The following is a 27672-nucleotide window of genomic DNA, read 5'->3' on the forward strand; positions in this document are numbered from 1 at the left end:
CAACTGCTGAAATGGGAATTTTAAGTTAACATTAAAAATAAAAATATTTAATCAATGAAAATTACAAGAATTCAAAGAGTCTAGTAATAATGGTATGTGACAGTAAAGCTATTCATCATTTCATTTTGCCTGCTTTCTATGTTGCAATGAGAAGGATGGTTTGACAGGATTCAACACATAGGAGGACTATATCTGCCCCCAATGTCTCATTTTTTGGCATGGTTTCTATGATTGAATTCTTTCTGACACCATCCACTTTACAGAGAGTATTTTTTTTTGTGGTACCAGCACAATAAAAGTTGTTTTGCCACCTACAAGAATAATGTGACCTTTCAGCCTGTATTGTTGCTATTGTCAGCCTGATATTATTGCTATTCAGATCAATTATCAACCACTTGATATGTATTGAATACTTTTTTGGCATGAGCACTGTTGGGGTTGTCTTGTAGCTTGTAAAGCAAAACAGGATACCCCTCAATGGAAAAAGAGTAAAAGGAAAAAAGTTGGATCTGTTGATATGTGGTGAGGATCTCCAGTAGTATTCTTTGTAATTATTTCCCTTATGAGAGGCACTGTCAATTTCTGGATTGTGATTTTGAAAAATTGAGAAATTTGAAAATATGTTTTTTTTTAATGAAGTTGCTAAACTAAATAATAGTAATGAGCTTATTGTATATACTGCTGAGGTGCACTAAAACTTGTCAGAAAAGAGTAAAAGGACACAGAAAGCAGAAATAAATCAAGTAAAGAAATACAGAGTTCGCATGATAAAAGAATAAGACAGAAAAATGAACAATGAAAGAGCCATAAAGAATAAAACATGCTGTATGGGTACATCAGGAGTAGTGTTGGTAAATTTTGGAAAGCATGGAATTTTTGAAGGATATAGTGTACTGACAACTAAGAAATGATGTGGGTAGTTTGTCCCATTCTTCAACAATTTTGAGCATGTAAAAACAAAAAGTTTCTGAAAGTCACAAGTTCTGTGCTGTGTTTTGATTATATAAGTGTGTCTACATGTGGTAGAGATAATGAATTCAAAATAGTAGCTAAAGTTATTGTTGGAAAGGTGGTGGATAATCTTATGGGCTTTCATCAAGTCAGCTACTATATATTGAAGTTAGTGAAGCAAGGTGTTTAAGATGCAGAAAGTAATTCAAAGAGGGTATTCATCTAGTTCCATGCCTCTGGACAGCTTTCAGTAGATTGGTTTCTAGACAGAATGGAGGTTTCAGACTGGAGGTGCAGATGGTAAGTGTGGATGTAATATAGCCATACATAGCTTTAAATCTCATTTTTCTGTCTAAAGAGATTTTAACCAATATTTCTAGCAGTGCTTTAATGCTTGTTCACCTATTATTTTTTTTATCATCAATCCTTGCTCATCCCCTAGACTCAGGCTGGGAGGATTACATACTTACTTATTAACACCAAATAATTCATTTTAAAATCCTTATTTTAATGTATATTAACTGAATCTTTTCCAAACTGCAACCAATTTCTCTGTTTGAAATAGGCTAAGTATAGTCTATTACATGCATAAAAGATTGAATATAAAGAAGCTGAGAAAGCAATTTTGCATTGAAGGAATTGGGCAATATGTGCAGAAGTGGCTTTGTAGGTATTGACATGGTTCTGTGAACTGAGACTATGGTGTGAGCAAGCAGATCAAATCATAAAGTCTATATAGAGATAAAAGTTCCAGTTTAGCTCTAAATGAAGTAAGTTTATCATTGAAGAGATGAAATCATGCCAAAACACTGTGTCTGGTAGTCTGCTCACACCATTTGGATTTCAAATTGATATGTTTTCACTCACAAAGTCTACATCTTTATTCAGTTAAATCAGCCTTGATTGGTACTTTATTTTATTACCTTCAGGAGAATTGAAGGCAAAATTGACCTTATGGGAATTTGAATTTAGAACATAAATAAATACTGAAAGGTATTTGGTTTAGTCAGGTGTATTATCGATTATGCTAATATTCACTACCCTAGTATTAGCAGCAAAAAAGTAATCCAAGCTGGATTGTAAATCACATTTGAAAATTCTATGAAATGTCATACAATCCCAGTTCATCATCATCGTCATCATCAACATTTAACATCCATTTTCCATGCTGGCATGGGTTGGATGGTTTGACAGGGACTGGCAAGGCCAGGGGTCACACTAGGTCCCTTAGTCTGTTTTGATTTGATTTCTAAGGTTGGATACTCTTCCTAATGCCAACCACTCCACAGAGTATACTGGGTGCTTTTTACATAGCACCATCACCAGTGCTTTTAACCCTTTCGTTACCAACCTGGCTGAAACTGGCTCTGGCTCTGAGTACAAATGGTTTGTTTTCATAAGTTTTGAATTAAAATCTTCCACCAAACCTTAGTCACAATTGATGTTCCTAACATTAGCTTAATGATAACTAAGTTATTTTACTAAACTTTTTGTTATATCTAAAGTAATTGAAAGAGCATCTCAAAATAAATGCAGTAATGAAAGGGTTAAACATGGCACTAGTACCAGTACTTTTTACAAGGCACCAACAACCACATCAATGCTTTTTGTATGACACCTTGGGTTTAGGATCTCATTCCTGTTGTGGTGGGTGGTCTTGTAGATAGAAATAAACTTGCTTGACCTAATCAAATGTTTAGACAACCAACCTTATTGGTGATGTGTTATAATCTTTTACTTTCATCTTGTTCCATGGGTTACTAGTTCTGCACCTCAGATCATAAGGAACTTTTTTCATTGTGCTCAAGGCTGGACTTTTCAAAGAGTCATCTGGAATTTAAAGACAAATTTACAAAACAATGCTAAACATGTTATGACTAATTAATTCTAATAATGGTTACACTGCCAACACTTTTGCTTCCTACATAGCAACATGAGTTATATAATACCTTACCACCTCCAAATGTCCTGGCTTTGTTATATCAGAGGCTTTCTATTAATTGAGTAATATTTTATTTCAGAAATGTAATTACACATTTACATTACCTATTTGGTTTGTGTTTCATTAAAAATATTCAACTTTATAATTTGTAATGAATTCACCATATCTGACTGTCATTGATGGAGAACTAATCAATTGTAAACTATCACTAACACAATACTATCACCAAACAAACACAGGACTATGAATAACTATCATAGTAAAAGTACAGTGTGTTGTATAAATTTACCAGTGTTTTGTCAGTTTTGAGATCAAATCCTCTTTTCTTGGGTAAAATAAGCTCACTACACAAGGTGTACATACTATATAATGGTAAGAACACTGATGGTAACTTTACCACTGATGGTTACCTTCATGATAGTTGGAATTTCTTCAAAGGACTTCTAGTGGATTAACCATAAGGTTTCTGATCAAATAAAATACAAATGATTGAAGTGGTATCTATCACTGAGAAGGCAAAAGTACACTGAAACAAATGTAGTCTGACAGTCCTCAGGTGTCATTTGGAGAAGTTGTTCTTTAAGACTAAATCTCATAATGACTGCTTGTTCCATATTTGTCTGAACACAATGTGTGTGTGTGTGTTTCTATCTTTGATTACATTATGTATCTGCTTTTATGAAAATCCTGATCTACAAGTGGGAATGTTGTTGTCACTGCTTGCTTCACACCTTTGAAAATGTGTAGAATAAGAGATCTCACTCTTACAAAAAAAGGTGAGAGTGACAGGAAAGGCAACCAGCATTTAATTGGCAAATATTTGACCATCCCCAAGTATAACAATATCTGTTTCAACATACAATTTTTTTCATCAAGGATTTTGCATAACAAATACATGAATGTAAGTTTTTTTTAGTGTTGAGTAAGTTGCAGTTTTAACTTAAACACATTCTCCTCCTGAATCACATACAACCTTGCTGTAGAAATCTTATGAAGTTGGGGGACTATCTTACACTCTCAGCAAGACAGTATGGACACCACTAGTCACTAAATCATTTTCTGTCATCAGATTCTACTGAAGCCAACAGTTCTCTTGAACTAACAGTTAAATACAAACTGTTACTTACCTTAAAGGGAAGGGGGGCATAGCTGTGTTTTTACCACAGAACAAGATTAAGTAGTAACAATGGTCTCAAATTTTAATGCAAGGCCAGTAATTTTGGGGGAGAGGGTAAGTTGATTACATTGACCCCAGTGTTCAACAGGTACTTATTTTATCGACCCCAAAAGGATGAAAGGCAAAATCAACCTTGGTAGAATTTGAACTCAGAATGTAAAGACAGATGAAATGCTAAACATTTTGCCTGGCATGCTGATGATTCTACCAGCTCGCTGCCTTATTATATATATATATATATATAATCGCTGCCTTATATATATATATATATATATATAATCGCTGCCTTATATATATATATATATAATCTCCAACCATGTCAAGTGATCCAGAAGCCTATTGTTACACTAAGAATGATAAGTTTGCCAAGAATTTTGGATATATTCTCCTGAGATTCATTACACAACAAAACAAAACATTAAACATATACATACACACGTTTATCATAATCATTGTTTTAACATCCAGTTTTCTTTTCCATACTCATATACATCAACAAGAATTTATTGAGGCAGATTTTCTAAGGCTGGACACCCTTCCTATCACCAACCCTCACCTGATTCCAAGCAAATTTAACTGTATGATGGTGATGCTAGTTTACATCATATGATGTCAAGACAAAGTGGTACAAATGCATATACATCCACTCACCCATATACATACATACGCATGCATGAATATATGCATACATACATGCATAGATACAAACACACACATACATACATTTCAGTTTCCATCTACCAAATCTATTTACAAGCCTTTAGTTGGCCCAGGTAGAGAACATTAACCCAAGGAATCATGCAGTAGGACTGAACCTGAAACCATGAAGTGAGAAGTGAACTTCTTAACCACATAGCCCCTGTGTATACACACACGCATATGTACCCTCTTCCCTAACCCACTCCTATTTTCTTCATCTTCCTCCAAATTGATATTCAATTTTGACCATGACCCCTTCCCGTTTGCTGTTCACTGCATTACATATATACCTATATTCCCTACCTCTAACCATTTGTTGCTCACCTTACACTCTTTTAAACTTACTTGATTCAATCCCTATCCCTCTCACCTGTTCCTCTTACCCTATCCCCTTCATAGTGATCCTCTTGAACCTTGAGGGTATGTTCTGACATCTCCTCCCTACCATTATCTCTCCATTTCCAGGGGTAGCCATGTATTTCTTCTACAGCAAGACATCTGCTCCTGTCCCTCTATCATACTTTTACCTCCTAACACCTGGAATAAGGCACCTCCCTCAATGCTGCCCCACCTCTTGATTGAGGAGTCTTATCTTGCAAGCTACTTGGCAACTTCACTAGTGCCAGTAACATGAAAAAGCAACCAGCACAGCCTGTAAAGTGGTTGGCATGTGGAAGGGCATCCGGCCATAGAAGCCATACCGAAACAGATATTGGAACTCAACACAGTCCTCTGACCTGTAAGATCCTGTGAAACTATCCAACCCATGCCAGCATGGAATACGGACACCAAACGATGATTGATGATGATATGAAAACACACACACACAAAAGCCATGCACGCGCACGCGCGCACACACACACACACACACACACACACACGTGTATATGTTTCAAACACAGAACTATACTTTGGTATACTTATTGTTGAGATAGTGAAAAATGAATAGGAATACCAGAGAACTATCAAAGTTGGTGGTGTGTATCCTGTCAGCAACACTATGTTCAGACCATGGCCAGGATATGTCATTATCAGACAGCCCAGTTGGTTAACTGTAAATAGGCACCACGAGGAAGGAACATAACATTGCTGTAAATAGTACATAAAACACTCTATAGTCTTGGAGTTTACCAATAATATTTAGCCTCTCTTGTTTGGTTGTCTTTAGTTGTTTTTTGAGATGATTGATCTGAAGAAGAAAAAAGAAATACAGTTGAAATATTGTGTTCTTGTTTCCTTGCAGTACTGGTATAAAGATGGCTGGATCAAAAAACATACTGTAATAACCACTAAACAGGTAGGGTACAAGGCCAAGATACTGAACTTTCAACAACCCTGTATATTTGGACACAAACAGGCAGTATGAACAGCAGTGTTAAAAGCAAGATAAAAACAGTAAAATGAATATATTAATAGCAAAACTAAAATAACATAACAAGAATAACAGAAAATAGAATTATAAAAGCACCTGGGCCTGTTATTATATATAATTTCATTTATTTCAGTTGCATTTCATATAAATACTTGTCAATTAATAAATTTTAATTCACTTATGTATGTTAGTTGAGCTGTATGTGGAACTGTAGTGAGAACTATGCTCTTATGTAATATAGCTAATATAAAAATAAATTCATTAGAAAATCTCTGTTTGAGATAGAAGGCATTAGTGTTACTTCATTTGCAAATGAGTGTCCACCACTGAAGTGATCCAATAAGATCAAAATCATGTGATCTGGTGATCTCTGAGCTAGGGTGGCAGGAGTTCTCCCCTTCTTGAAATAAATATTGGGTGTGAAAGTGCACTGAATAACCAGCTGGAGGAGATGTTTTCCTGGGTTTAAAATAGCAATATCATCAGTTCTCAGAGAACACCTATGTTAAAGTGACAATAAACACTATCTTAAAGATAAATTTATTCTTCATATATTCTACCTTTATCAGCAAATTAATCAGATGATAAGAGAAAAAGAGAAAATTATTGACTAAAAATAATCATACTATACAGGGGCTAGGAAGCCAAAGATATACAGTAGTTAATGCTTATTTTGGCATATACGAAATATGTAGGGAAAATGGTAAATAATAAAATTTGTTCCACCCCCAAAAATAACTCACAAAAGTATAATAGAGGATAACTCTACTACACTACCTTGTATCTGGAATCTTACATTTCCTAAACTACTATAATTAACTTTGACAGACTTATTATTGAAAATTTTATAGCACTTTTGAGTAGTAGATCCTGGATTACATGGTTATTTCCTTTTAGAAGGTGAAATGTAGCTTAATGAAAGGACAAATTGAAAAATGATAATGATGGTTGCCATTGTTATGAATATATTTATTATCATCAATTTTGTCCCTTATTATTTATCTTTATATATTTATTATCATCAGTTTTGTCCCTTATTATTTATCTTGTTTCTCTCCATGAAATTCAATTGAATTCAGTTGTTGTCTTAAATTCATGCTTATTCATTTTCTAAGCTTCCTAAATTCATGCTACGTTATATTCTAATCACCCAGAATTCATGGCTCTTTTAAAAAATTACGATTTATGCATTGTTGTCTCTCAAATATTTAAAATCTACAATTAAGAGCCCTCTCTACTCGCTGGCGGTACCTACCCACCACTACCCATTTTCCTTTATTCAAAAATTCTTATCGCTCCTTAAAATTATGGCTTTTAAGTGTTGATTTCTCAGCCCAAGAATTACAGCGTGATGTGCTGCTTGACTGGTCCCCCCTCTCTCTCTCTCTCTCTCTCTCTTTATATATATATATGATGATGATGATGATGATCTTTTCTCCCGCCATGCCTCTGTCTACCCCTCCATCCTCTCTCTCCCCTTCGTAGTTTTTCCTTTAAGGTCTTCAGGTTCTGGCTATATATAAATGAGAAACCCATTCTAAATTATCTCGCTGACGTACTACGACGAAATACCCAAGATGCAGATAAGATAGAGATTTTTATTTATTTACGGCCTCAAACATCTCAATACCTTGCGCTTTAGTTTTGTCCCTTATTATTTATCTTGTTTCTCTCCATGAAATTCAATTGAATTCAGTTGTTGTCTTAAATTCATGCTTATTCATTTTCTAAGCTTCCTAAATTCATGCTACGTTATATTGTAATCACCCAGAATTCATTGCTCTTTTAAAAAATTACGATTTATGCATTGTTGTCTCTCAAATATTTAAAATCTACAATTAAGAGCCCTCTCTACTCGCTGGCGGTAACCCGCCCTCCCACCCCCTCCACCGGAAGTTCATTCGTCTGTCATCCGCCCTCCCACCCCCTCCACCGGAAGTTCATTCGTCTGTCATCCCACCCCCTCCACCGGAAGTTCATTCCTCTGTCATCCCACCCCCTCCACCGGAAGTTCATTCCTCTGTCATCCCACCCCCTCCACCGGAAGTTCATTCCTCTGTCATCCCACCCCCTCCACCGGAAGTTCATTCCTCTGTCATCCCACCCCCTCCACCGGAAGTTCATTCCTCTGCCATCCCACCCCCTCCACCGGAAGTTCATTCCTCTGTCATCCCGCCCCCTCCACCGGAAGTTCATCCCTTTGTCATCCTGTCAACCTCGGCTGTCTCCCGGAACCCATCTAGTGGCCTTGGCCATCCTCTCCGCTACCTTTGGGTAGCGCATTAAGGTTGAGAAATGTTTGCAGGTTGTAGGTAATGTTTTGCTTATGAATTCTTCCAATTGCAAGTTTTCTTTTCAGGTACACGACACTGCTTTTCCCCTTCCCAGGCTACAGGCCCACACCCCCAACACCCATACTGTTAGGATTGGCACTCTCAACGTCGGCACGCTGAAAGGTAGATCTGGTGAAATTGTTGAGATGCTTGAACGGAGATGCGTAGATATGTGCTGCATCCAGGAAGTAAGATGGAGAGGAGGTTCTGCAAGGTTCCTCACAGGCAAAGAACACAGGTACAAGATTTTCTGGGCAGGGAACACTGACGGGGTCGGGGGCGTAGGAATACTTCTAGCGGAGAAATGGGTGGATAAGGTAATCGAGGTCGTTAGAGTAAGTGACAGAGTACTTAAGATCAGACTAGTGCTTCATCATAGATTAGCTACTGTCATCTCAGCCTATGCACCTCAACCTGGGCTACCAGATGGTCTGAAAGACCAATTCTATGACACCCTCTTGCAAACTACCTCGTCGACGAGTGACAGGGACCTTCTCTTTGTGGCTGGAGACTTCAACGGTCATGTCGGACGTCGTGCTGGGGGCTTCCATGGCATACATGGAGGCTATGGCTTCGGTTCCCGCAACGAGGAGGGAACCAGACTGCTGGAGTTCTGTGATGCAACCAATCTTATGGTCTGCAATACCAACTTCAGGAAACCTGCCACTCACCTAGTCACCTACCGCTCCGGCAGACACTCTAGCCAAATCGACTACATCCTCGCCAGAAATAGGGAAAGAGGGCGGCTTATAAATGCCAAAACCTACCCTGGCGAAGAATGTACCCCACAACATAGATTAGTAGTTAGCGACTTTGGGATCAAGGCAAAATGGGTGCCCAGAATTAGACAGGCTTGGAGAAGAAGGGTGTGGAAGCTTAAAGACCCTGCAAACGGACAGAGACTTAGAGACAAGTTACTTGAAGCATTTAACGAAATAGAAGGGGATATAGCATCATACAACGTGGAAGACAATTGGAGATTTCTGCGGGACAACCTGTTGAAAGCCACCGACCAGATTTGTGGGTGGTGTAAGGTCCCCTCCCAACCCAGAGTAACGTGGTGGTGGAACAAGGAGGTAGACAGGGCTATTAGACAAAAGAAACAAGCTTGGAAGGACTGGAAGAACGGTGGTAGCAGGGAATTGTACCAATGTGCCAGAAGGGAGGCTAGGCGACAGGTTTATTTAGCCAGAGGGGAAGCAGATAAGGAAAGATTTGCCAATGTTCTGCGCCGTGAGGACCAAAGACTCGAGGTATTTCGGGTTGCAAGACAGTGTAGGAGAGAGAATAGTGATGTTGTAGGAGAGAAATGTGTTCGCATGGATGATGGTACGCTTGCATTAAATGAGGATGCAAAGAAAGAGGTCTGGAGATGCCACTACGATAGATTGCTTAATAAAGAGAATGAATGGGAGAAAGAGAGCCTGCCTTATGTCGACCCAATAGAGGGACCAGCTATCCGAGTTGATAGTACCAGGGTAGATAAAGCAATTAAGAGTATGAAGACCGGGAAAGCCCCCGGCCCATCAGGAATCACTGCAGAGATGCTCAAAATATCTGGCAGTGTTGGCTATAGCCTAGTCACCCGTATTACGAACCAGGTGATACACGAAGGAGTCATACCCTATGACTGGTGTAGCAGCATCATAGTCAACTGCTACAAAGGTAAAGGGGACGCTTTAGATACAAATAATTACAGAGGCATCAAGCTGTTAGATCAGGTTATGAAAGTTACAGAGAGGGTCATAGCCCAACTAATTAGGGAGCGAATCAATTTAGATGAGATGCAGTTTGGGTTCGTGCCAGGTAAAAGCACTACTGATGCCTTATTTCTAGTGAGACAGTTGCAAGAGAAATACCTAGCCAAGGATAAACCTCTGTACCTGGCTTTCGTTGACATGGAGAAAGCCTTTGACAGGGTCCCCCGATCCCTTATCTGGTGGTCAATGAGGAAACTTGGGATAGAAGAATGGCTAGTGAGAGCTGTGCGAGCCATGTACAGAGATGCGGCCAGTAAGGTGAGGGTTGGAAATGAGTACAGCAATGAATTCCGGGTAGAGGTAGGGGTCCACCAAGGTTCCGTCCTCAGCCCCCTATTATTTACCATAGTCCTCCAGGCAATCACAGAGGAGTTCAAGACAGGTTGCCCCTGGGAGCTCCTCTATGCTGATGACCTTGCCCTAATTGCGGAGTCACTATCAGAACTAGAGGAGAAGTTTCAGGTGTGGAAGCAAGGTCTAGAATTGAAGGGCCTTAGAGTCAACCTAGCTAAAACCAAAATCCTAATAAGTAGGAAGGTAGATAAAACACAAACCCCTTCAGGTAGATGGCCCTGCTCAGTATGTAGAAAAGGAGTAGGTAGTAACTCTATAAGATGTACCCGGTGCAAGCTATGGACACATAAGAGGTGCAGCAACATCAAAGGCAGGTTAACTAGCAAGTTAGTTTTTGTTTGTGGCAGATGTTCAGGTGCAATAAAGACTGCAAACAAACAGGAAACAACTTCTATCTCATTCCAGGGTGAAAAACTAGAGGTAGTCGATAGCTTCCGCTATCTGGGCGACCAAGTTAGTAGTGGGGGTGGGTGCGCTGAAAGTGTAGCTGCTAGAATAAGAATAGCCTGGGCAAAGTTTAGAGAGCTCTTACCCCTGCTGGCGACAAAGGGACTCTCACTCAGAGTAAAAGGCAGACTGTATGACGCATGCGTACGAACAACCATGCTACATGGCAGTGAAACATGGGCTGTAACTGCTGAGGACATACGTAAGCTCACAAGGAATGAAGCCAGTATGCTCCGTTGGATGTGTAATGTCAATGTGAATACCCGTCAGAGTGTAAGTATCTTGAGAGAAAAGCTGAACATTAGAAGCATCAGTTGTGGCGTGCAAGAGAGACGATTGCGCTGGTATGGACATGTGGTGAGAATGGAGGAGGATAGCTGCGTGAAAAAGTGCCACACCCTAACAGTTGAGGGAACCCGTGGAAGAGGTAGGCCCAGGAAGACCTGGGCTGAGGTGGTGAGGCAAGACCTTCGTACATTGGGCCTCACCGAGGCGATGACTACGGACCGAGACCTTTGGAAATGGGCTGTGCGTGAGAAGACCCGGCAAGCCAAGTAAGATCGTTGCCAGTGCCCCTGGACTGGTTCTTGTGCGGGTGGCACATGAGATGCACCATTTTGAGCGTGGCCGTTGCCAGTACCGCCTGACTGGCTCCTGTAGGATTTTCGAGCGAGATCGTTGCCAGTGCCCCTGGACTGGCTTGTGCGGGTGGCACATAAAAGACACCATTTCGAGCGTGGCCGTTTTCGTGCGGGTGACACGTAAAAGCACCCACTACACTCTCTGAGTGGTTGGCGTTAGGAAGGGCATCCAGCTGTAGAAACTCTGCCAAATCAGACTGGAGCCTGGTGTTGCCATCCGGTTTCACCAGTCCTCAGTCAAATCGTCCAACCCATGCTAGCATGGAAAGCGGACGTTAAACGATGATGATGATGATGATGATGAATTTGATGCTTGTATTTATGCCTGCAAAATTTATTTGTACCGCAATAGACCATCCTGCTTTATCTTTCAATCCTATGTCATTTGACATAAAAGCTTTCCTTTAAAATTAAAAATAATAACCATAAACTACAACTCAAAATGAAAATTACCTCAGCAAATATATTTTCATGCTTCTTTTTAAATATCTCTAACTCTTTCTGAGAAATCTGTAAGCAATCAGCCAAGGAAGCATTCATTTCTTCAACTTTGGACAAAGTCTTGGTATGATCTATGATTAACTTCTGTTCTCTGCTCTGGAAATAGGCTTCAGTGCCACTATTCTTCTTTTTCAGCTGCTGGTACTCTTCTCTAACTTCATTTATGATGCTATTTAGTTTCTTAATCTCTTCTTCGTGGTTTTCCTAATGATAACATCAATATTGGCAATAATGAAGATGATGATATAAACTCATACACACATACAGCTGCTTTTTCAACTTCCACTAAGCCTTTCTAGCATATTAACATAGCACATCCAAATCTCATTCTTTTCAACCACTGAAAACCGTTTGCATTCATTGCACACAAAAAGAAAACAAACAAATGGATCTTTCCTTATGAGATAATGAACCAAATGAACGTACCTTGCTTGAAACAAGATATTTTTCAAGCTCAGCTCTGGCTTCCATTTCAGACAACAGTTGCTGCTTAATGTTTGCAGCCTGAAGTTCTTTCTCACTCACAATTTTCTCATAGTTACTTATGTTAGCACATTGAGTCTCATTAAGTTTCTTCCATTTGGTTTGTGATAAAGTCAATTCTTGGAAATGGGAATCTGTAACAAAGAAAGCATAATACACTTTTGGTGAGTAAATGTTAAAAGCAACTATTCAAATTTAATTCTATATCATATTGTTCACAGTGGGAAAACATTACTTTGATAAAATACTTAGTCCAAAATGTACAAATGTCAAAAAAATACAGCTGTCACTTGGAAGTGAGTATGGGCTGGTAGCATGTATCATACTCTTGCTAGTTGCTTTAGGTGTCTGTGTAGTCACAAGCAAGCATAGACACACTCATCCATTGACTCAGTGTAACATGGAAGATGTAACAGTTGAAGACAGAGAGAGAAGGGGGAGGGAGAGAGGGAGGAAGAGAGAGAGAGGGAATGTGCCAGAACTAGGGTGGTACGTGTTTTCATCTGAGTAGACTGAAACAATGTGAAATGAAGCACTTTGCTTGAAGATACAATGCACCACCTAGCTCAGGAATCAAGCCTAAACATTAGGTCAAGTGTGAAGGCCATGTGCCTTCACACAGATATAGTAAATCCATATAAATAAGGTCTGGAAAGTAAGAGGTACTATTATAAGGATCAAGATTTGTGCAAATGACTTTGTATATTTTTGGGCTGACCACATTGTCACACTAATAGCTTTCTATAATTTCTGAGCAGTCTCCCTCTCTCCTAGTCAGCAAATATTTATGTTGTTCATTGTAAATAGCCAACACTAATATCAATGTAAAAAATAGCGAGAGTTGTCTTTCCGTAAAAAGCAGAATGGTACAATGTAACAAAAAACAGAATTTAGAGAAGATGAATTAAGTTTACCATTTAGTTTTTTGAGGTCAGTCTTGTAGATAGTTTCTCTTCTGTAAAACTCTTTTTGAAAAGTTTCTTTCATATGCTTTATTTCAGACTGGAATGATTCTTTCAAAGAAGTTATCACATTATTATGGTTACCTTTCAACCTGTTTATCTGTTCCTCTAGTGACTTACACTTGGTAATCTCATCTTCATAGGCACTTTGTATTTTAATCATTTCTTGCCTGGAAGTCTTCATTTCTTCATCTTTATCACTCAGATCTTGGCTCAGCTCTCTCTTCATTTCGGTGTATTCCTGTTCAGCTTTTACTGTCATCTCTGCAATTTGTTCTTGAAGACATTCAATTTGTCTGTTTTGGCTCTCAACTTTGTTACATATTTCTGTGACCTTTTTCTCATATGTCTTTACTGATGTCTCATACTGTTCATTGACATTGTCAGAAGCAGTAACATCTAAATCAAATTCAGCTTGTAGTTTAGAGAACTCTTTTTCCTTCTGACTTAACCTAGCTTGGACATTGTCAAAATCAGATCTCATCACATAATTAGTTGCAATATTATCTTCAAATTCAATTACTTTATTATTAATGAAAATTTTGTGCTCTTCATCAAGTAACTCTAACTTCCTTTTATAGAAAGTTTGTTGTTCTAGAAGAGCTGTAACATGCTTTTCCTGTTCACATTCAAATGTTTGTCGAGGTACAAAGTCAGTAGCTATTTTCTCTTCATAATTCAAAGTAACTTGAGCTAATTTTTCATCATGTTCTTTCAACACTATCTGTAATTTCTCTTCTTCAACAAATTTCTGTTCAAGTTGTGTATACTTTATGGTCTCATCTTTTAGCTTAGCTTCAAATACTTCTTTTGAGATATAATTTTTGGAGATATTTTCCTGAAATTCTACCATTACTTTTTGCAAAGCTTCTTTATGTTCTTCATCTTGGGATTTTATTTTCCCTTCATATTCTTCAAGTTTTTCTTTCATTTGTATAACTTCTTGGATATGTTTTTTATTTTGTTCATTAATCTCACCAACTGCAACATAGTCAGAGGATAATTTTTTCTCAAAGTCCTCCGAGACAGATTTTAATTTCTTTTCATATTCTTCAATAAGGCAGCAACTCTTCTGGTTGTATTCTTGATGTAACATTTCTTTAGTAGTCTCCAATTCCTTTGAATGTTCTTTTTCTTTTATTTCCATCAAAGACTTACACATATAATTGCTGGTTATTTTATTCACATATTCACTTGTAATAGAAGAGATTTTCTCTTCATATTCCACTTTGAGATTTTCTTGCAGTTTTTCAATTTCAGAAACATGTTTCTGAGAGATTTCTGAGACCTTCTGTTGCATCTCTCCAACAAGAGAAGTAAGTTCATCAAGTTTAGCATCTTTCTCACTGATGGTGCCTGACTTTTCTTCTAACTCCTTTTTCAGTAAATTAGTCTCAGTTTCTTTCTCAGAAACATTCTCTTTCAAGCTGGTAACAACTTGTGTTAGTTCATTATTTGAATTTAGATATTTCTCAACAAGTGAGGATTTCACTGATAAGGATTTTGTTAATTCACAGATTCTCTTGTCCTTTTCACAAAGTTGTACACCGATTTGTTCCACTTCTTTAAGTGTCTCCAAATATCTTTCTTTCAATAGTAACGTATGTACTTTGGTTAGTTCTTCAAAATTACTCTTTAATTTACTTTCTTGTTCAATGGTATTTTGATTTACAGTTTCTAGTTTAGGTTTTAAATCAGTTACAAACTCTTTGGAATCTGCAGTTTCTAGCTCTAATTTTTCTAAAACATCCTGTTTTTCTCCTGTAAGTTCCTTGAACTGTTTTTCTAGTCCCTTCTTAATGGCTGCATTTTCTTCCAGTTGCAATTTTACTCTTTCAAACTCTGAATTTTCTGCTGAAATTTTAGTCTTAGTAGCATGAACAATTTTCTCAGCAAAGTTCTGTATAGAAGATTTTACTGGAGATTTTCTTTCAATATCTTTTTTCATTATCTCAATAGTTTGCTGTTTATCCAGAATTTGGTACTGTGCATTATTATATTCAATTTTCATTTTTTCCATCTCATTCTTAAGTAAATCATTGCTGGATTTCAAACTCAGAAAGTCATCATGTAACTTCAACCATTTTGACTAGGATATAATTGAAAAATTATTAAAAAAACATATACATAAAATTAATTTATACAAATTTATGATTGAATAAACAAACAAATGTTTATATTTCCAGGTGAAGTGTAGATGTGAATTTAAATAATTGAAGTAACACTAATCAAAATAACAAGACTAGAATATACTGTTAAAGCAGTATCAAGACCATTATATCTTCAGTAATAGCTAACAAAAGATATGATTATATTGTTTTCAGTAGAATCATATCAACTGCAAGATTAATTTTAGAAATTTGAATAAATTTTTAAGGGGAATTAACATAATTTTCCATCATATATTTAATATAGCTCTTCAAACCACTTCAATTTCAGATAAATTGGTTTTCATTTATTTAAAATTGAGTAAATGTTAAACTGTAACCATAATTTGAATTCAAATTGACACCCCAACCAACCAACCAACCAACCAACCAAACTCTTCCATAATGTGGTTTATTGCTTCTCTCTTCTTTCCAACTGATCAGGATTTATGGTTTCGTAGCTTCACCTAGTTGTTATTATTGTATAGCTTCAAATCAACCTTGACTGAGCAGACCTATGATTAAAGGCATTCTAGTTATGATCCTTTAAATGTTTAGTTTATCTTGGAGCACATTATCAATTGTCTCTCTTTTTGAAGATAGCAGCATATGATTTAAGGGAGATTTGGTTGCTATATCTAGCAGTTCAAGCAACCACATTGAAACTGTCACATAGGCTCAGCAGATATGACAGATGCTACCAGTAACCCTTAATTTGATAGGATTGAGTAAAACTACCTAAACAAAGTTTAACCCTTTAGCATTCAGATTTCTTTGTCAAATGTATTGCTTATTTATTCACATTGTTTTGAATTAATTACACATTATCTTGTAGCTTCAAGATTTCAGTGGTGTGTTTGTATATTTTTAGAATGACATTGTAGGGTAGTTATGAGAGTGGTTAGATCTGGTCAGTTTTAACGTAAAACAAGTAGAATATTTGGGCCAGATATGACTGGATTAAATGCTAAAGGGTTAAATCCTAATTAATAAAATGTACCCACTTTCAACAACAGGCATATTCAGAAAGAATCTTACTTCTAAAATGTCTTGTTCACATGTAAGTTTTGAAAAATCAGCTTTTAACTGTTCATGAATATCTGGAGCAATCCATGTTGTCTTAATGTTGTCCAATTCTCTCTTCAATTCAGTCATTAAATTGTCTGTTACAACACTTATACTATATCCAGTTGGTTGTTTTTCTGAAATTTAAAAAAAAACCCAAAATAGTTCATTAACTGACATTCATCGTCTACATTACTCCTGTCATCAACCACTTTAACATGAACTGAGTGTGTGGGTATACTAAAATGTCTATATTCACACATTGGCTTTGCCACGATATGCTATTCCTGATATTCCTGATCATGCAATCACCACAGATTACAAGAGTAGCTGCTCATGGCAAGTGCAGCCATTGCACTTTAGAGACATCTTATAGATGAAGTATTCACCTACAGCATCCACTTATATTCACATTTATACATATACTGGTGTGTGGTTTAGTGGTTAGGGTATTTGGCCCACAATCGTAAAGTCTTGAGTTTTATTCCCAGCAGTGCATTGTATCCTTGAGCAAGACACTATATTTCACACTGCTCCAGTCAATCCAGTAGGCAAAAATGAGTAGTACCTGTATTTTAAAAAAGGGCCAGCCTTCTCACATTCTGTGTCATGCTGGATCTCCCTGACAACTATGTTATGGGTACGTGTGTCCGTGGTGTGCTCAGTCACTTGCATGTTGATTTCATGAGCAGGCTGATCCCTTGAGTGGATTAACTGGAACCCGCATCATCATAACCAACAGAGTGCCAGTTATTCAATACTTTGAATAAGCTCATGAACTCTGTGACAACCCTATGACTACAACCCCTTTTAAAGCCACCCCAAATAATCCCTTGCAGTTGTGTTGATTACATCTCAATTATTTATTTATATTGATTCATTTTATTTTGTCATATTTTACTACACCCACTCTGCCTGCATTCCTTGGGTACCATACATCTCACACGCAGGCTCTTCAAAAGCCGGAGCAAGAATATAAACAAGGTTTCAGTTATAACACAAGCATGAACACTTAAGTGACTAACAAAGTGATGTCAGACAAGGAAAAATATATTATTATACATGTTTACATCATTATCATCATTTAACATCCGCTTTCCATGCTGGCATGGGTTAGATGGTTTGATTGGAACTGTCAGAGAGCAGCACCAGGTTCCAGTCTGATTTGGCACAGTTTTTATGGCTGGATACCCTTCCTAATGCTAACCACTCGAAGTGTGTAATGGATCCTTTTTACATGCCACTGGCATGGGTGCCATTTACATGACATTGGCAACAGTCACGACTATGATTTCACAGGTACCATTTACATGATACTGGCAATGGCCACAACTATGACTTCACTTGGAATGATGAGTCTTCTCAAGCACAGCATATCACCAAAGGTCTCAGTCACTTGATGCCTCCATGAGGCTCAGCATTCAAAGATCGTGCTTCACCACCTCATCCCTTGCCTCCATGAGGCCCTATGTAAATAGTGGAAATATGTATGCTAACCATCTTATACTGTGCGAGTGTACAGCCAATAAATATGAGCGTGAATGCAAGTGTGTCCCAAGGACAAATGTACTCAAGTGGATGAAGATATAAATGGGAGAATGTGTGAAAAGGCAAGCAAAGAGAGCTGTATGATACAGTATGATCACAAATTCATTCATTATTTTATCCACAACCCATTATTATTCATTTGCTAGTGTTGGTGCCATGTAAAAAGCACCCAGGTCACTCTGTAAAGTGGTTGGCATTAGGAAAGGCATCCAGTGTAAAAACCATGCCAAAACAGACCTTACCAGAGCTGGAGACACATAAAAAGCATTCAATCCACTATGTAAGGAGGTTGGCATTAGGAAGGCATCCAGTTGTAAAAGCCATGTTAAAACAGTCAGTGAAGCCTGGCTTGCTAGCTCCTGAGAAACCATCCAATCCATACTAGCATGGAAAATGGACGTTAAATGATGATGATGATGATGATGATGATGGTGAATGATGACAATTATCCATTAATGTTAATACCCATAAACTGTACATGTAGAGGAGTATGTAATAGCTGCTCACAGTAATACTCTATGCAATGAATGATGTAGAAGCCACAAGTATGAATGCTAGAATGGACAGATGTGTGAAAAGAATAGACTGGATGACTGCTACAATTTCACTAACTTGCATGTGACTTATGTCTCTTTTGACCAACTACCATTTATTAATTTCTTCATTTATTTTTAATCCAAGATGGCAGTGACTGCTCTTGTTCCATATTAACATCATGCAAATATAAGATATAGGTAAGGTTCGATGAGCTATGTTGTTTCTTGTAAGTTTTCAACTAAAATGAACACTCAATGATTGAAATGTTATAACAGTTGATGAAACTTATAACTTCATCCCATTTAGTTCAAGTTAACCAAGTTAAATTATTTGAATTTCAGTGTACTTTGTATGTGGGTTTTTTGTGTGTGTGTGTGTTTGTGCGTGCACGTGTGTGTGTGTGCGTATGTGTGTGTGTGTGTGCGTGCGTGTGCACGCGTGCGTGTGTGCGTGCATGTGTGTGCATGTATTTATGCATGTATGTATGCACATAAGTACATATGCATATATGTAAGCACATATGCATGTATGTATGTATGCATGTATGAATGTATGCACATATGTACATATGTAAGTATGTATGTATATGGTTTTGTACATATGCATGTATGTATGCATGTATAGCAAGATATGTTAGCACTGTTTTGTTGTGATGGCATAGCATAGTCATGCTACACCCAAAACATCCAATCACTGCTGGCCGTGGAAGGATACACATGACCCATTGGTGAAGCACAAGTTTTGAAAGGCAAGAATCAGTTCCTGAGAAGACATTGAGATGTAAACACATCAGAAAACAACATTCATACACCTATGGGATTTTTACCTCACCTCACAACCACTACAAAACTCATTGGATATTTTAGATTTACAGCCAAGTACTGAATCTAACTACCTTGATGTTTATTAAGAAATTGACCCATGTCTCACTACACCCTGTTGCCTTGAACACTTAACTCTGATGTACCTACCACTTTATGTGTGACCACGAAATAAATTGTGATGTTCATTTGCATAAAAAACATTGTCTTCTGATATTTATCTTTACATCCATGTAAACACTTATATCTGGAACCTTCTTACATACACACTATCCTAGCCAACGTGGCATCATGTTTCTAATCTTCCTCTTGTTATACATGTAGGTATGTATGTAAATATGTATGCATGTATGTACATATGCATATATCCATGTATGTGTGCATCTAGTACATATGCACATATGTATGTATGCACATGTGTATGTATGTATTTATCTATGTACATATAGCCATCTATATATCATACTTAATGCATATATAATGTTGACAGGCAAGATACTGCAGTTTTCATTTGGGATAATATCTTTTATAAACATGCTGCGACAAAAACAACATAAAAATTGCCCAGGTAGTGGCTAGTAAAAACACCAGATGCAGTTCAACATCCAGGCTTTGTCAATGACATGTACTCACAACCACATGCCTAGACAGAATTTGTTTCCTCTAATACAGGAAACAGTGAATAATATAAGCATCTGTGTAGCTGTGTGATAAGAAGCTTGCTTCCTAATCATGTGGTTCGGACTTCAATCCCACTGCATGGCATTTTGAGCAAGTGTCTTCAGCTATAGCCTTGGGTTGACCAAAGCCTTGAGTGGATTTAGTAGATGGAAACTGAAAGAAGCCCATCGAATATGTATATGTATAAAGAGTAAAGGGTAAAGACCCCCTCCAGTCATGACCAAAGGGGGTCTTTACCCTTTACCCTTTATATAATGCCCATGGAACTGCATCTCAAACGTTCCTCTCCGAGGCACAAGTCCAGGCAAGGTTGTTAATGGAAGACCAACAATCGCCCGTGCTTACCAGTCTCCCCTCTCCGTGCCACTGATGTAATCCAAGGGAATGACAAAACCCAATACAGCTTGGTACCAGTGATATTGCACTCATTTCTATAGCTGAATGAACTGGAGCAACATGAAATAAAGTGTCTTGCTCAAGAACACAACACACAGCTCAGTCCAGGAATCAAACTCACAACCTCTTGATTGTGAGCTCTATGCTCTAACTGCTGAGTCATGCACCTTCATGTTCGTGTGTTTGTTTTGCAAGATTCCTGATGTGAAATATTGTTATATTTCAGGATGGTCATTTTTTTCTTGCCAAACAAACACATGCATTATGTATTCATTCCTCACTTGTTTATTATTGTTCTTATTTTATGTTCCTTGTCTGGAAATCTTTCATCACACACCTGTGACTTCTTCAATGACCCTCCATTCCACATCTCCCCTGTTGTGTTTAGTCCATTCTATATATGTGTATATATCTATGTGTGTGTCTTTGTGTCTGTGTTTGTCCCCCACCACTGCTTGACAACTGGTGTTAGTATGTTTATGTCCCTGTAACTTAGTGGTTCAGCAACAGAGACTGATAGAATAAGTTCTAGGCTTTGAAAAATAAGTCCTAGAGTTGATTTGTTCGACTAAAAAACCCTTCAAGGAAGTACCCCAGCATATCTGTAGTCAAAATGACTGAAACAAGTAAAAGATAAAAGGTAACACATTCACTGATATTGCAATTAGTCACTTGGGTTGAATAAAAATCTGGTATGCACAATCAAAGCAGCATTAAATTTAAATAGTCACCTATGTGTTATACTTAATGTATCTAAAACATTGACAGGCAAGAGACTGTGGTTTTTATGAGATAAAAATATGCTGTGTTAAAAGCACAAGATATATTCAGTTTCCTATACTGGAAGTGAGAAATTTCATCTAGGTATGTGGCTGCAAACATCTTGCCTGTCAATGGTGTATATATATTAATTATGTTACATAGCTCTTTTAATTTAAAGCTGCTTCAATTGCATGTGTGTGTGTGTGTGTGTGTGTGTGTGTGTGTGTGCGTGCATGTGTGTATGTATGATCATCATCTTCACATATACATATTCAATAAGTTTCTTCAGTTTCTGCCTGCCAATTTCAATCATGAGGTGTTTGTTAACCCTTGGATATAATAAAGGACACCACCTAACTGTCTACACAGTGGGACTGATCCCCTAACTGTGTGCTTCCAAAGTGAATTTATCAGCCACACAGCCATGCTTGTGTCTATATTTATATGTATATGTATAAGGCAGCGAGCTGGCAGAATCATTAGCACGCCAGGCGAAATGCTTAGCGGTATTTCGTGTCTTAACATTCTGAGTTCAAACTCCGCTGAGGTTGACTTTGCTTTTCATCCTTTCGAGGTCAATTAAATAAGTACCAGTTATGCACTGGAGTCGATGTAATCGACTTAATCCCTTTGTTTGTCCCCTCTATGTTTAGCCCCCTGCGGGCAATAAAGAAATATATATTTATATGTATATGCTTCACTGATATTGCACCCACCAAATCTTAACAAAAGGTAACAAACCATGCCCTATCCAATTATCTGGTAGTAGTACAAGTAGTTAGATACAATTTCATGGAATGAAGAAGAGAGAGATAAGTCTTCTTCTGGACAGGAATCCTGTCTCTGTTTGATAACTTTCCCAAATAATCTGGTGCCAACTTATGACCTGTGAGCTGGTTACTTGTAAGTTCTCTTCATGTTGCCTCAACTAAGTATAGTTAAAAGAAAATTGTGTTTAATTTTGTGTCAGTGCTACAATAATTCTAAATAAAAAAAAGCAGCTGAGTACTGTGAAAATAATTGTCATCTCTTGAAATATTAAAAAAATAATGTCATTATCTATAATTTGAACCATATAGCAGGTTGCAATAATACATCTGAAACTAATAAGCAAAGTGTGTTTAGCTTGAGTCATTTATGAAAGTATTTCCTTTATAGTAACTAACCATAAAAATATGACTGAGGCATTCAGTGACTGGAGAAAATATAGCATGTGATATTTATATAATACTATCTTTTATTTTTTACTTGTTTCAGTCGTTAAAATGCAGCCATGCTGGAGCACTGCCTTGATGAATTTTTTAGTCAAATGAATTGACTCCAGTACTTACTTTCTTTAAACCAGCTACTTATTCTATTGGTCTCATTTGCCAAGCAGCTAAGTTACAGAATGTAAATACACTAACACCAGTTATCAAGCAGTGATGGGGTACAAAAAAGACACACACACACACACACACACACACATACACACAATGGGCTTCTTCCAGTTTCCATCTACCAAATCCATTCACAGGGCTTTGGTCAGCCCGAGGCTATAGTAGAAGACACTTGTCCAAGGTGCCATGCAGTGGGACTAAACCCAGAACCATGTGATTGGGAAGCAAGCTTCTTACCACACAGCCACACTTGTGCCTAAAAAGTGTGAGAGGCTTACAGCACCTAGGTTTTCCAAGTGGTTACCCATCTCAGTATTAACTAGGCTCAATGTTGCTTAACTTTGGTGATCGGACAAGAACCAATGCATTCAATGTGATTAAGAATCATACCCAAGTAGATAATATAGTAAACTGTGTGAGAATGTAGAGACACTAACTGTATGGAAATAAAGTAAAAATAATTATCTGTACTATTGTCTTTCCTTAAATAGTAGAAACTGTAATGAAATAAAAATATAAATTTTCAGATTGGAAAGATTCTTTCAAGAATTATTTTAGCATTATGGTTACCTTCCAACATGTTTTGATGCTCTTTCAGTGATTTACTCTTCACAATTGCTTCTTCACAGGCTCTTTGGATTTTAATCAATTCTTGTTTGGAAACTTTCACTTCTTCATTATCTTCAGTTAGTTCTTTCTTCATTTTATTGTATTCTTGTTCAGCTTTTAGTTTCATATCTGACATTTGTTCCAGAAGACATACAATTTGTTTATCTTGGTTATCCACTTTGTCACAAAGTTTTGAGACTAGGTTTTGATAGGTTTTCACTGATGCCTCATACTGCCCATAGACTTTATCAGAAGCAGCAGCAACTGAATAATATTCAGCTTGCTGTTTTGCCAATTCTTCTTCCTTTCGACTGAGCTTAGCCTGGAGATCTTTAAAATTTTTGTATTTTTCTTCCATTGTCATCATTTCAGAAAAATGTTTCTGAGAGATTTCTGAGACCTTCTGTTGCATCTCTCCAACAAGAGAAGTAAGTTCATCAAGTTTAGCATCTTTCTCACTGATGGTACCTGATTTTTCTTCTAACTCCTTTTTCAGTAAATTAGTCTCAATTTCTTTCTCAGAAACGTTCTCTTTCATGCTGGTAACAATTTGTGTCAGTTCATTATTTGAATTCAGATAAATCTCAACAAGTGAGGATTTCTCTGATAAAGATTTTGTTAATTCACAGATTCTCTTGTCCTTTTCACCAAGTTGTACACCAATTTGTTCCACTTCTTTAAATGTCTCCAAATACCTTTCCTCCAATGATAAAGTATGTACTTTGGTTAGTTCTTCAAAATCACCCTTTAATTTACTTTCTTGTTCAATGACATTTTGATTTAGTTTAGGTTTAAAAGTAGTTACAAGCTCTTTGGAATCTGCAATTTCTAGCTCTAATTTTTCTAAAATGTTCTGTTTTTCTCTTGCAAGTTCCTCAGGCAGCTTTGTCAGTTCCTTCTTATTTGCTGCATTTTCCTCCAGTTGAGATTTTAATACTGTAATGCAATCAAGTTGTTTTTCTAAGGCAGCTTTGGTTTCTTCCAATGACTGTTTTGCTATTGCGTAACTTTCAAGTGCTTTTTCTTGCTCCACTAATGTATCTTGCAATTTTTTGTATTCCAAGACAATGTCTTTAAACCAATTTTTTAACAGACTACTCAGGTTCTCATTTATTTCTTCAAGATGTGCTGACTGAGAACTAACTTGGATCTGTAAACATTCACAATCATTTGAAGTTTCTTCAACACAATGACATAGTTTCTGAGGCAAGAAACTAGCAACACTATTTTCCTTAGTGGGTAAGTTCATATTTTCTGTCAAAATACTGGCCTCCACTGCATGAATAATTTTGTCTAGAATGTCCTGCAGAGAATATTTTACTTGAGCAACTCTTCCTTGGTTTTGTTGAAGTTCTGATTTGTATTTTGCTTCAGTTTGCTGCCAATTAGATTCTGTCACACAAATAGATTCAAGATCTTTTTGCAGTATTAAATCATTGTTGGGTTTCAGATTTAGAGATTCTTCCCACAACTTCAATGATTTTGACTAAAATATAATTAAAAAATGATAAAAATATATATCTTAAAATTTAGATAGAGTAGCATTGAATTATTTTCATAGTGAACTAAATGTGAATAAAGAATAAAGTTTAACTGTAAATAACTGAAATGAAGTGTTACTGTGAAAATGGTAATACAGGAATTTAACTAAACCATTATTAAGTGCATTGTAGATTTCACTATTTGGTAATAAAAAATTAGAATGCCTCCAGTTGAACTGAAGTCACTTGAAAAACTAATGTTAAGATATTGAGAAAATATATGTACATATTAGACCCTACCATATTACAAAATAAAGGAATATAATGCAGTTCTAGATATACTGTATATGACTAGAGACAAGATAATCATGACTGGAAAACTTTTAACCCTTAGCTTCAAATTACTGTCAAATGTAATGCTTATTTATTCATATTGATTATAATTTAATCATGCATTATCTCATCGTTTTAAAATTTTGATGATGTGATTATTTATTTTTATAACTGACATTGTGGGGGTAGGTGTGAGGAACAAGATCTGGCAGGTTTAAACATAAAACAGATATAATATTTGGGTCAGATATGGTCAGTTTAAATGCTAAAGGATTAATCAATGGACTGCTTGATTAAGGCAGAGCTGAGGCTAATGACCACAAATACTATACATACTTCTAATATTAAACATATTCAGAAAGAATCTTACTTCTAAAATGTCTTGTTCAGAAGTAGGTTTTGAAGGACCAATCTTTAACTGTTTATGAATATCTGGATCAATCCATGTTGGCTTGATGTTTCCCAATTCACTCTTCAATTCAGTTATTAAATGGTCTGTTATAACACTCACATTTTCTTCAGATAGTGGGTTTTCTGAAAATCAAAATTATTTATTAACTAACATTCATCATATACATGACACTTCTGTCCATTATCCATCAAGGCCCACTGCAAGAACTTTTACAATTAAACATTGTTTACAATGAAGTTAGAACATTTTAAACCACAGTCATATGAGGAATGCAAATCTACTTTTGGAGACCCAGCCATCATCATCATCACCATCATCCTCATTTATCGTCCACTTTCCATGCTGGCATGGGTTGAATGGTTTGACTGGGGACTGGCAAGCCAGGAAGCTGCACCAGGCTCCAGTCTGATCTGGCAATGGTTCTACAGCTGGATGCCCTTTTTAATGCCAACCACTCCTAGAGTGTAGTGGGTGCTTTTTACATACCACCGGCACAGGAGCCAGTCAAGCAGCACTGGCATCAGCCACATTCGGATGGTGCTTTTTACGTGTTACTGGCGCAGGAGCCAGTCGGGACGGGGCTGAGTGTTATCATCAACCACGTTCGGATAGTGCTTTTTACAGGAGCCAGACAGGAGGCACTGACAACAACCCACGCATCAATGGTGCTTATTGTGTGCCACCAGCACGGGAGCCAGTCAGATGGCACTGGCATCAGCCACAACTACAATTTCCAGTACTAAATTCAATTTTACATGGGGTTGCATATATATATATATATATATATATATATATATATATATATATATAATATATTGTTCTTTCTTATGAAAAATATAGAACTGCTTAAGAAGTGCTCGAGTCAAACCCTAGACAAAAGATAAGAATTAAGATATAAACTCAAATTAGATAATCATACTCATACAGTCATAAATTCGACTTAAAATACATATACATATATTAATACATATCGATACATATCAATATTTTTTAAAATATTTATAAAATATAAATATATAAATATACATAAAAATACATGTAAATAAAATTCATGTGAGATACATATGGAAGGAAGTTTGAGAAAAGGAGAACTGATAAAAAATTTTTTGTACTAAAATTAAGAGCGGTAAAGAGTTTCAATTAAAAGATCCATAGAGTTCGATGTGTTTTCTAAAAATATATAAATGGTATATAAGGTATATATAATACAGTTCGAGGAAGTCCAATTTCTACGGCCGTTTCCAGAGTTCATGTCCTTGTAGAAAAATTAATAAAAAATCTTACAAATCATGCGGACAATGTCCTCCTCATCAGAAAAAGTATTCTCATAAAACCACATTCTTATTTTTTTTATTACCCTCTAGGGGTCAACAAAGATGGGACAATACAATTTGATGGGGTCAGATGGTTTACAAAGAGATGAAAGTGTTTAAAAATTAATGACATATAAAATCGGATGTATATATAAACACAAGATACAAAACAATGAAGTGGGGACACAAGTTCTGTTTTGACCCCACAAGACCCATGCCACCACTGATACCTTAGGTAAATCCTTTATGGGATATTCATGTGGGTTTATTCATTCATAACATCCATACCACACTCTTCCATCTTTTCCAAAACACAACAGCTGACAGGCATCTCCTCTCCAGCCCCATTTTCCTTTTCAGATGAAAAATGAAAAGATTCACCATTGCAGGGCCAGAGACGAAGGTGCCAGTCGCAAATCCTTTCATTCTAGTTTTCCATACAGTCTCTTTCGCAACTGCCACTACTATAAGAAAACAAATCTTACCTTCTTTACTTAAAGAGGCAGGTGGGTCAATTTTTACAATTGACTCAGCAGACAGCTGTACTCTTCCAACACTTGACAACA

The 27672-nt window shown here is 37.0% G+C and overlaps 1 protein-coding gene across 2 annotated transcripts in view; it reads right to left on the reverse strand.

Annotated features, from left to right (window-relative positions):
- The window catches only part of LOC106870618 (uncharacterized), a 72636-nt gene that overhangs the window by 135 nt on the left and 44829 nt on the right, over nucleotides 1-27672 (reverse strand). Inside the window, exons 14-22 of one of the 2 annotated variants that reach the window (XM_014916761.3) lie at nucleotides 25752-25915; nucleotides 23529-25053; nucleotides 16808-16971; nucleotides 13575-15711; nucleotides 12604-12794; nucleotides 12130-12381; nucleotides 5725-5958; nucleotides 2661-2781; nucleotides 1-3 (exon numbers count right to left, since the gene is read on the reverse strand). The exon at nucleotides 1-3 is cut by the window's left edge and continues 135 nt beyond it. In XM_014916761.3, coding sequence (XP_014772247.1) covers nucleotides 5818-5958; nucleotides 12130-12381; nucleotides 12604-12794; nucleotides 13575-15711; nucleotides 16808-16971; nucleotides 23529-25053; nucleotides 25752-25915 — 4574 coding nt within the window. In that variant the 3' untranslated portion in view covers nucleotides 1-3; nucleotides 2661-2781; nucleotides 5725-5817. Of the gene's footprint in view, nucleotides 7-2660; nucleotides 2782-5724; nucleotides 5959-12129; nucleotides 12382-12603; nucleotides 12795-13574; nucleotides 15712-16807; nucleotides 16972-23528; nucleotides 25054-25751; nucleotides 25916-27672 lie in introns of both variants that reach the window. The other variant, XM_014916752.3, reaches the window with a different exon arrangement.

Source organism: Octopus bimaculoides, chromosome 11 (assembly GCF_046866305.1).
Source record: "Octopus bimaculoides isolate indiv1 chromosome 11, ASM4686630v1, whole genome shotgun sequence".
NCBI classification, from domain to species: Eukaryota; Metazoa; Mollusca; class Cephalopoda; order Octopoda; family Octopodidae; genus Octopus; species Octopus bimaculoides.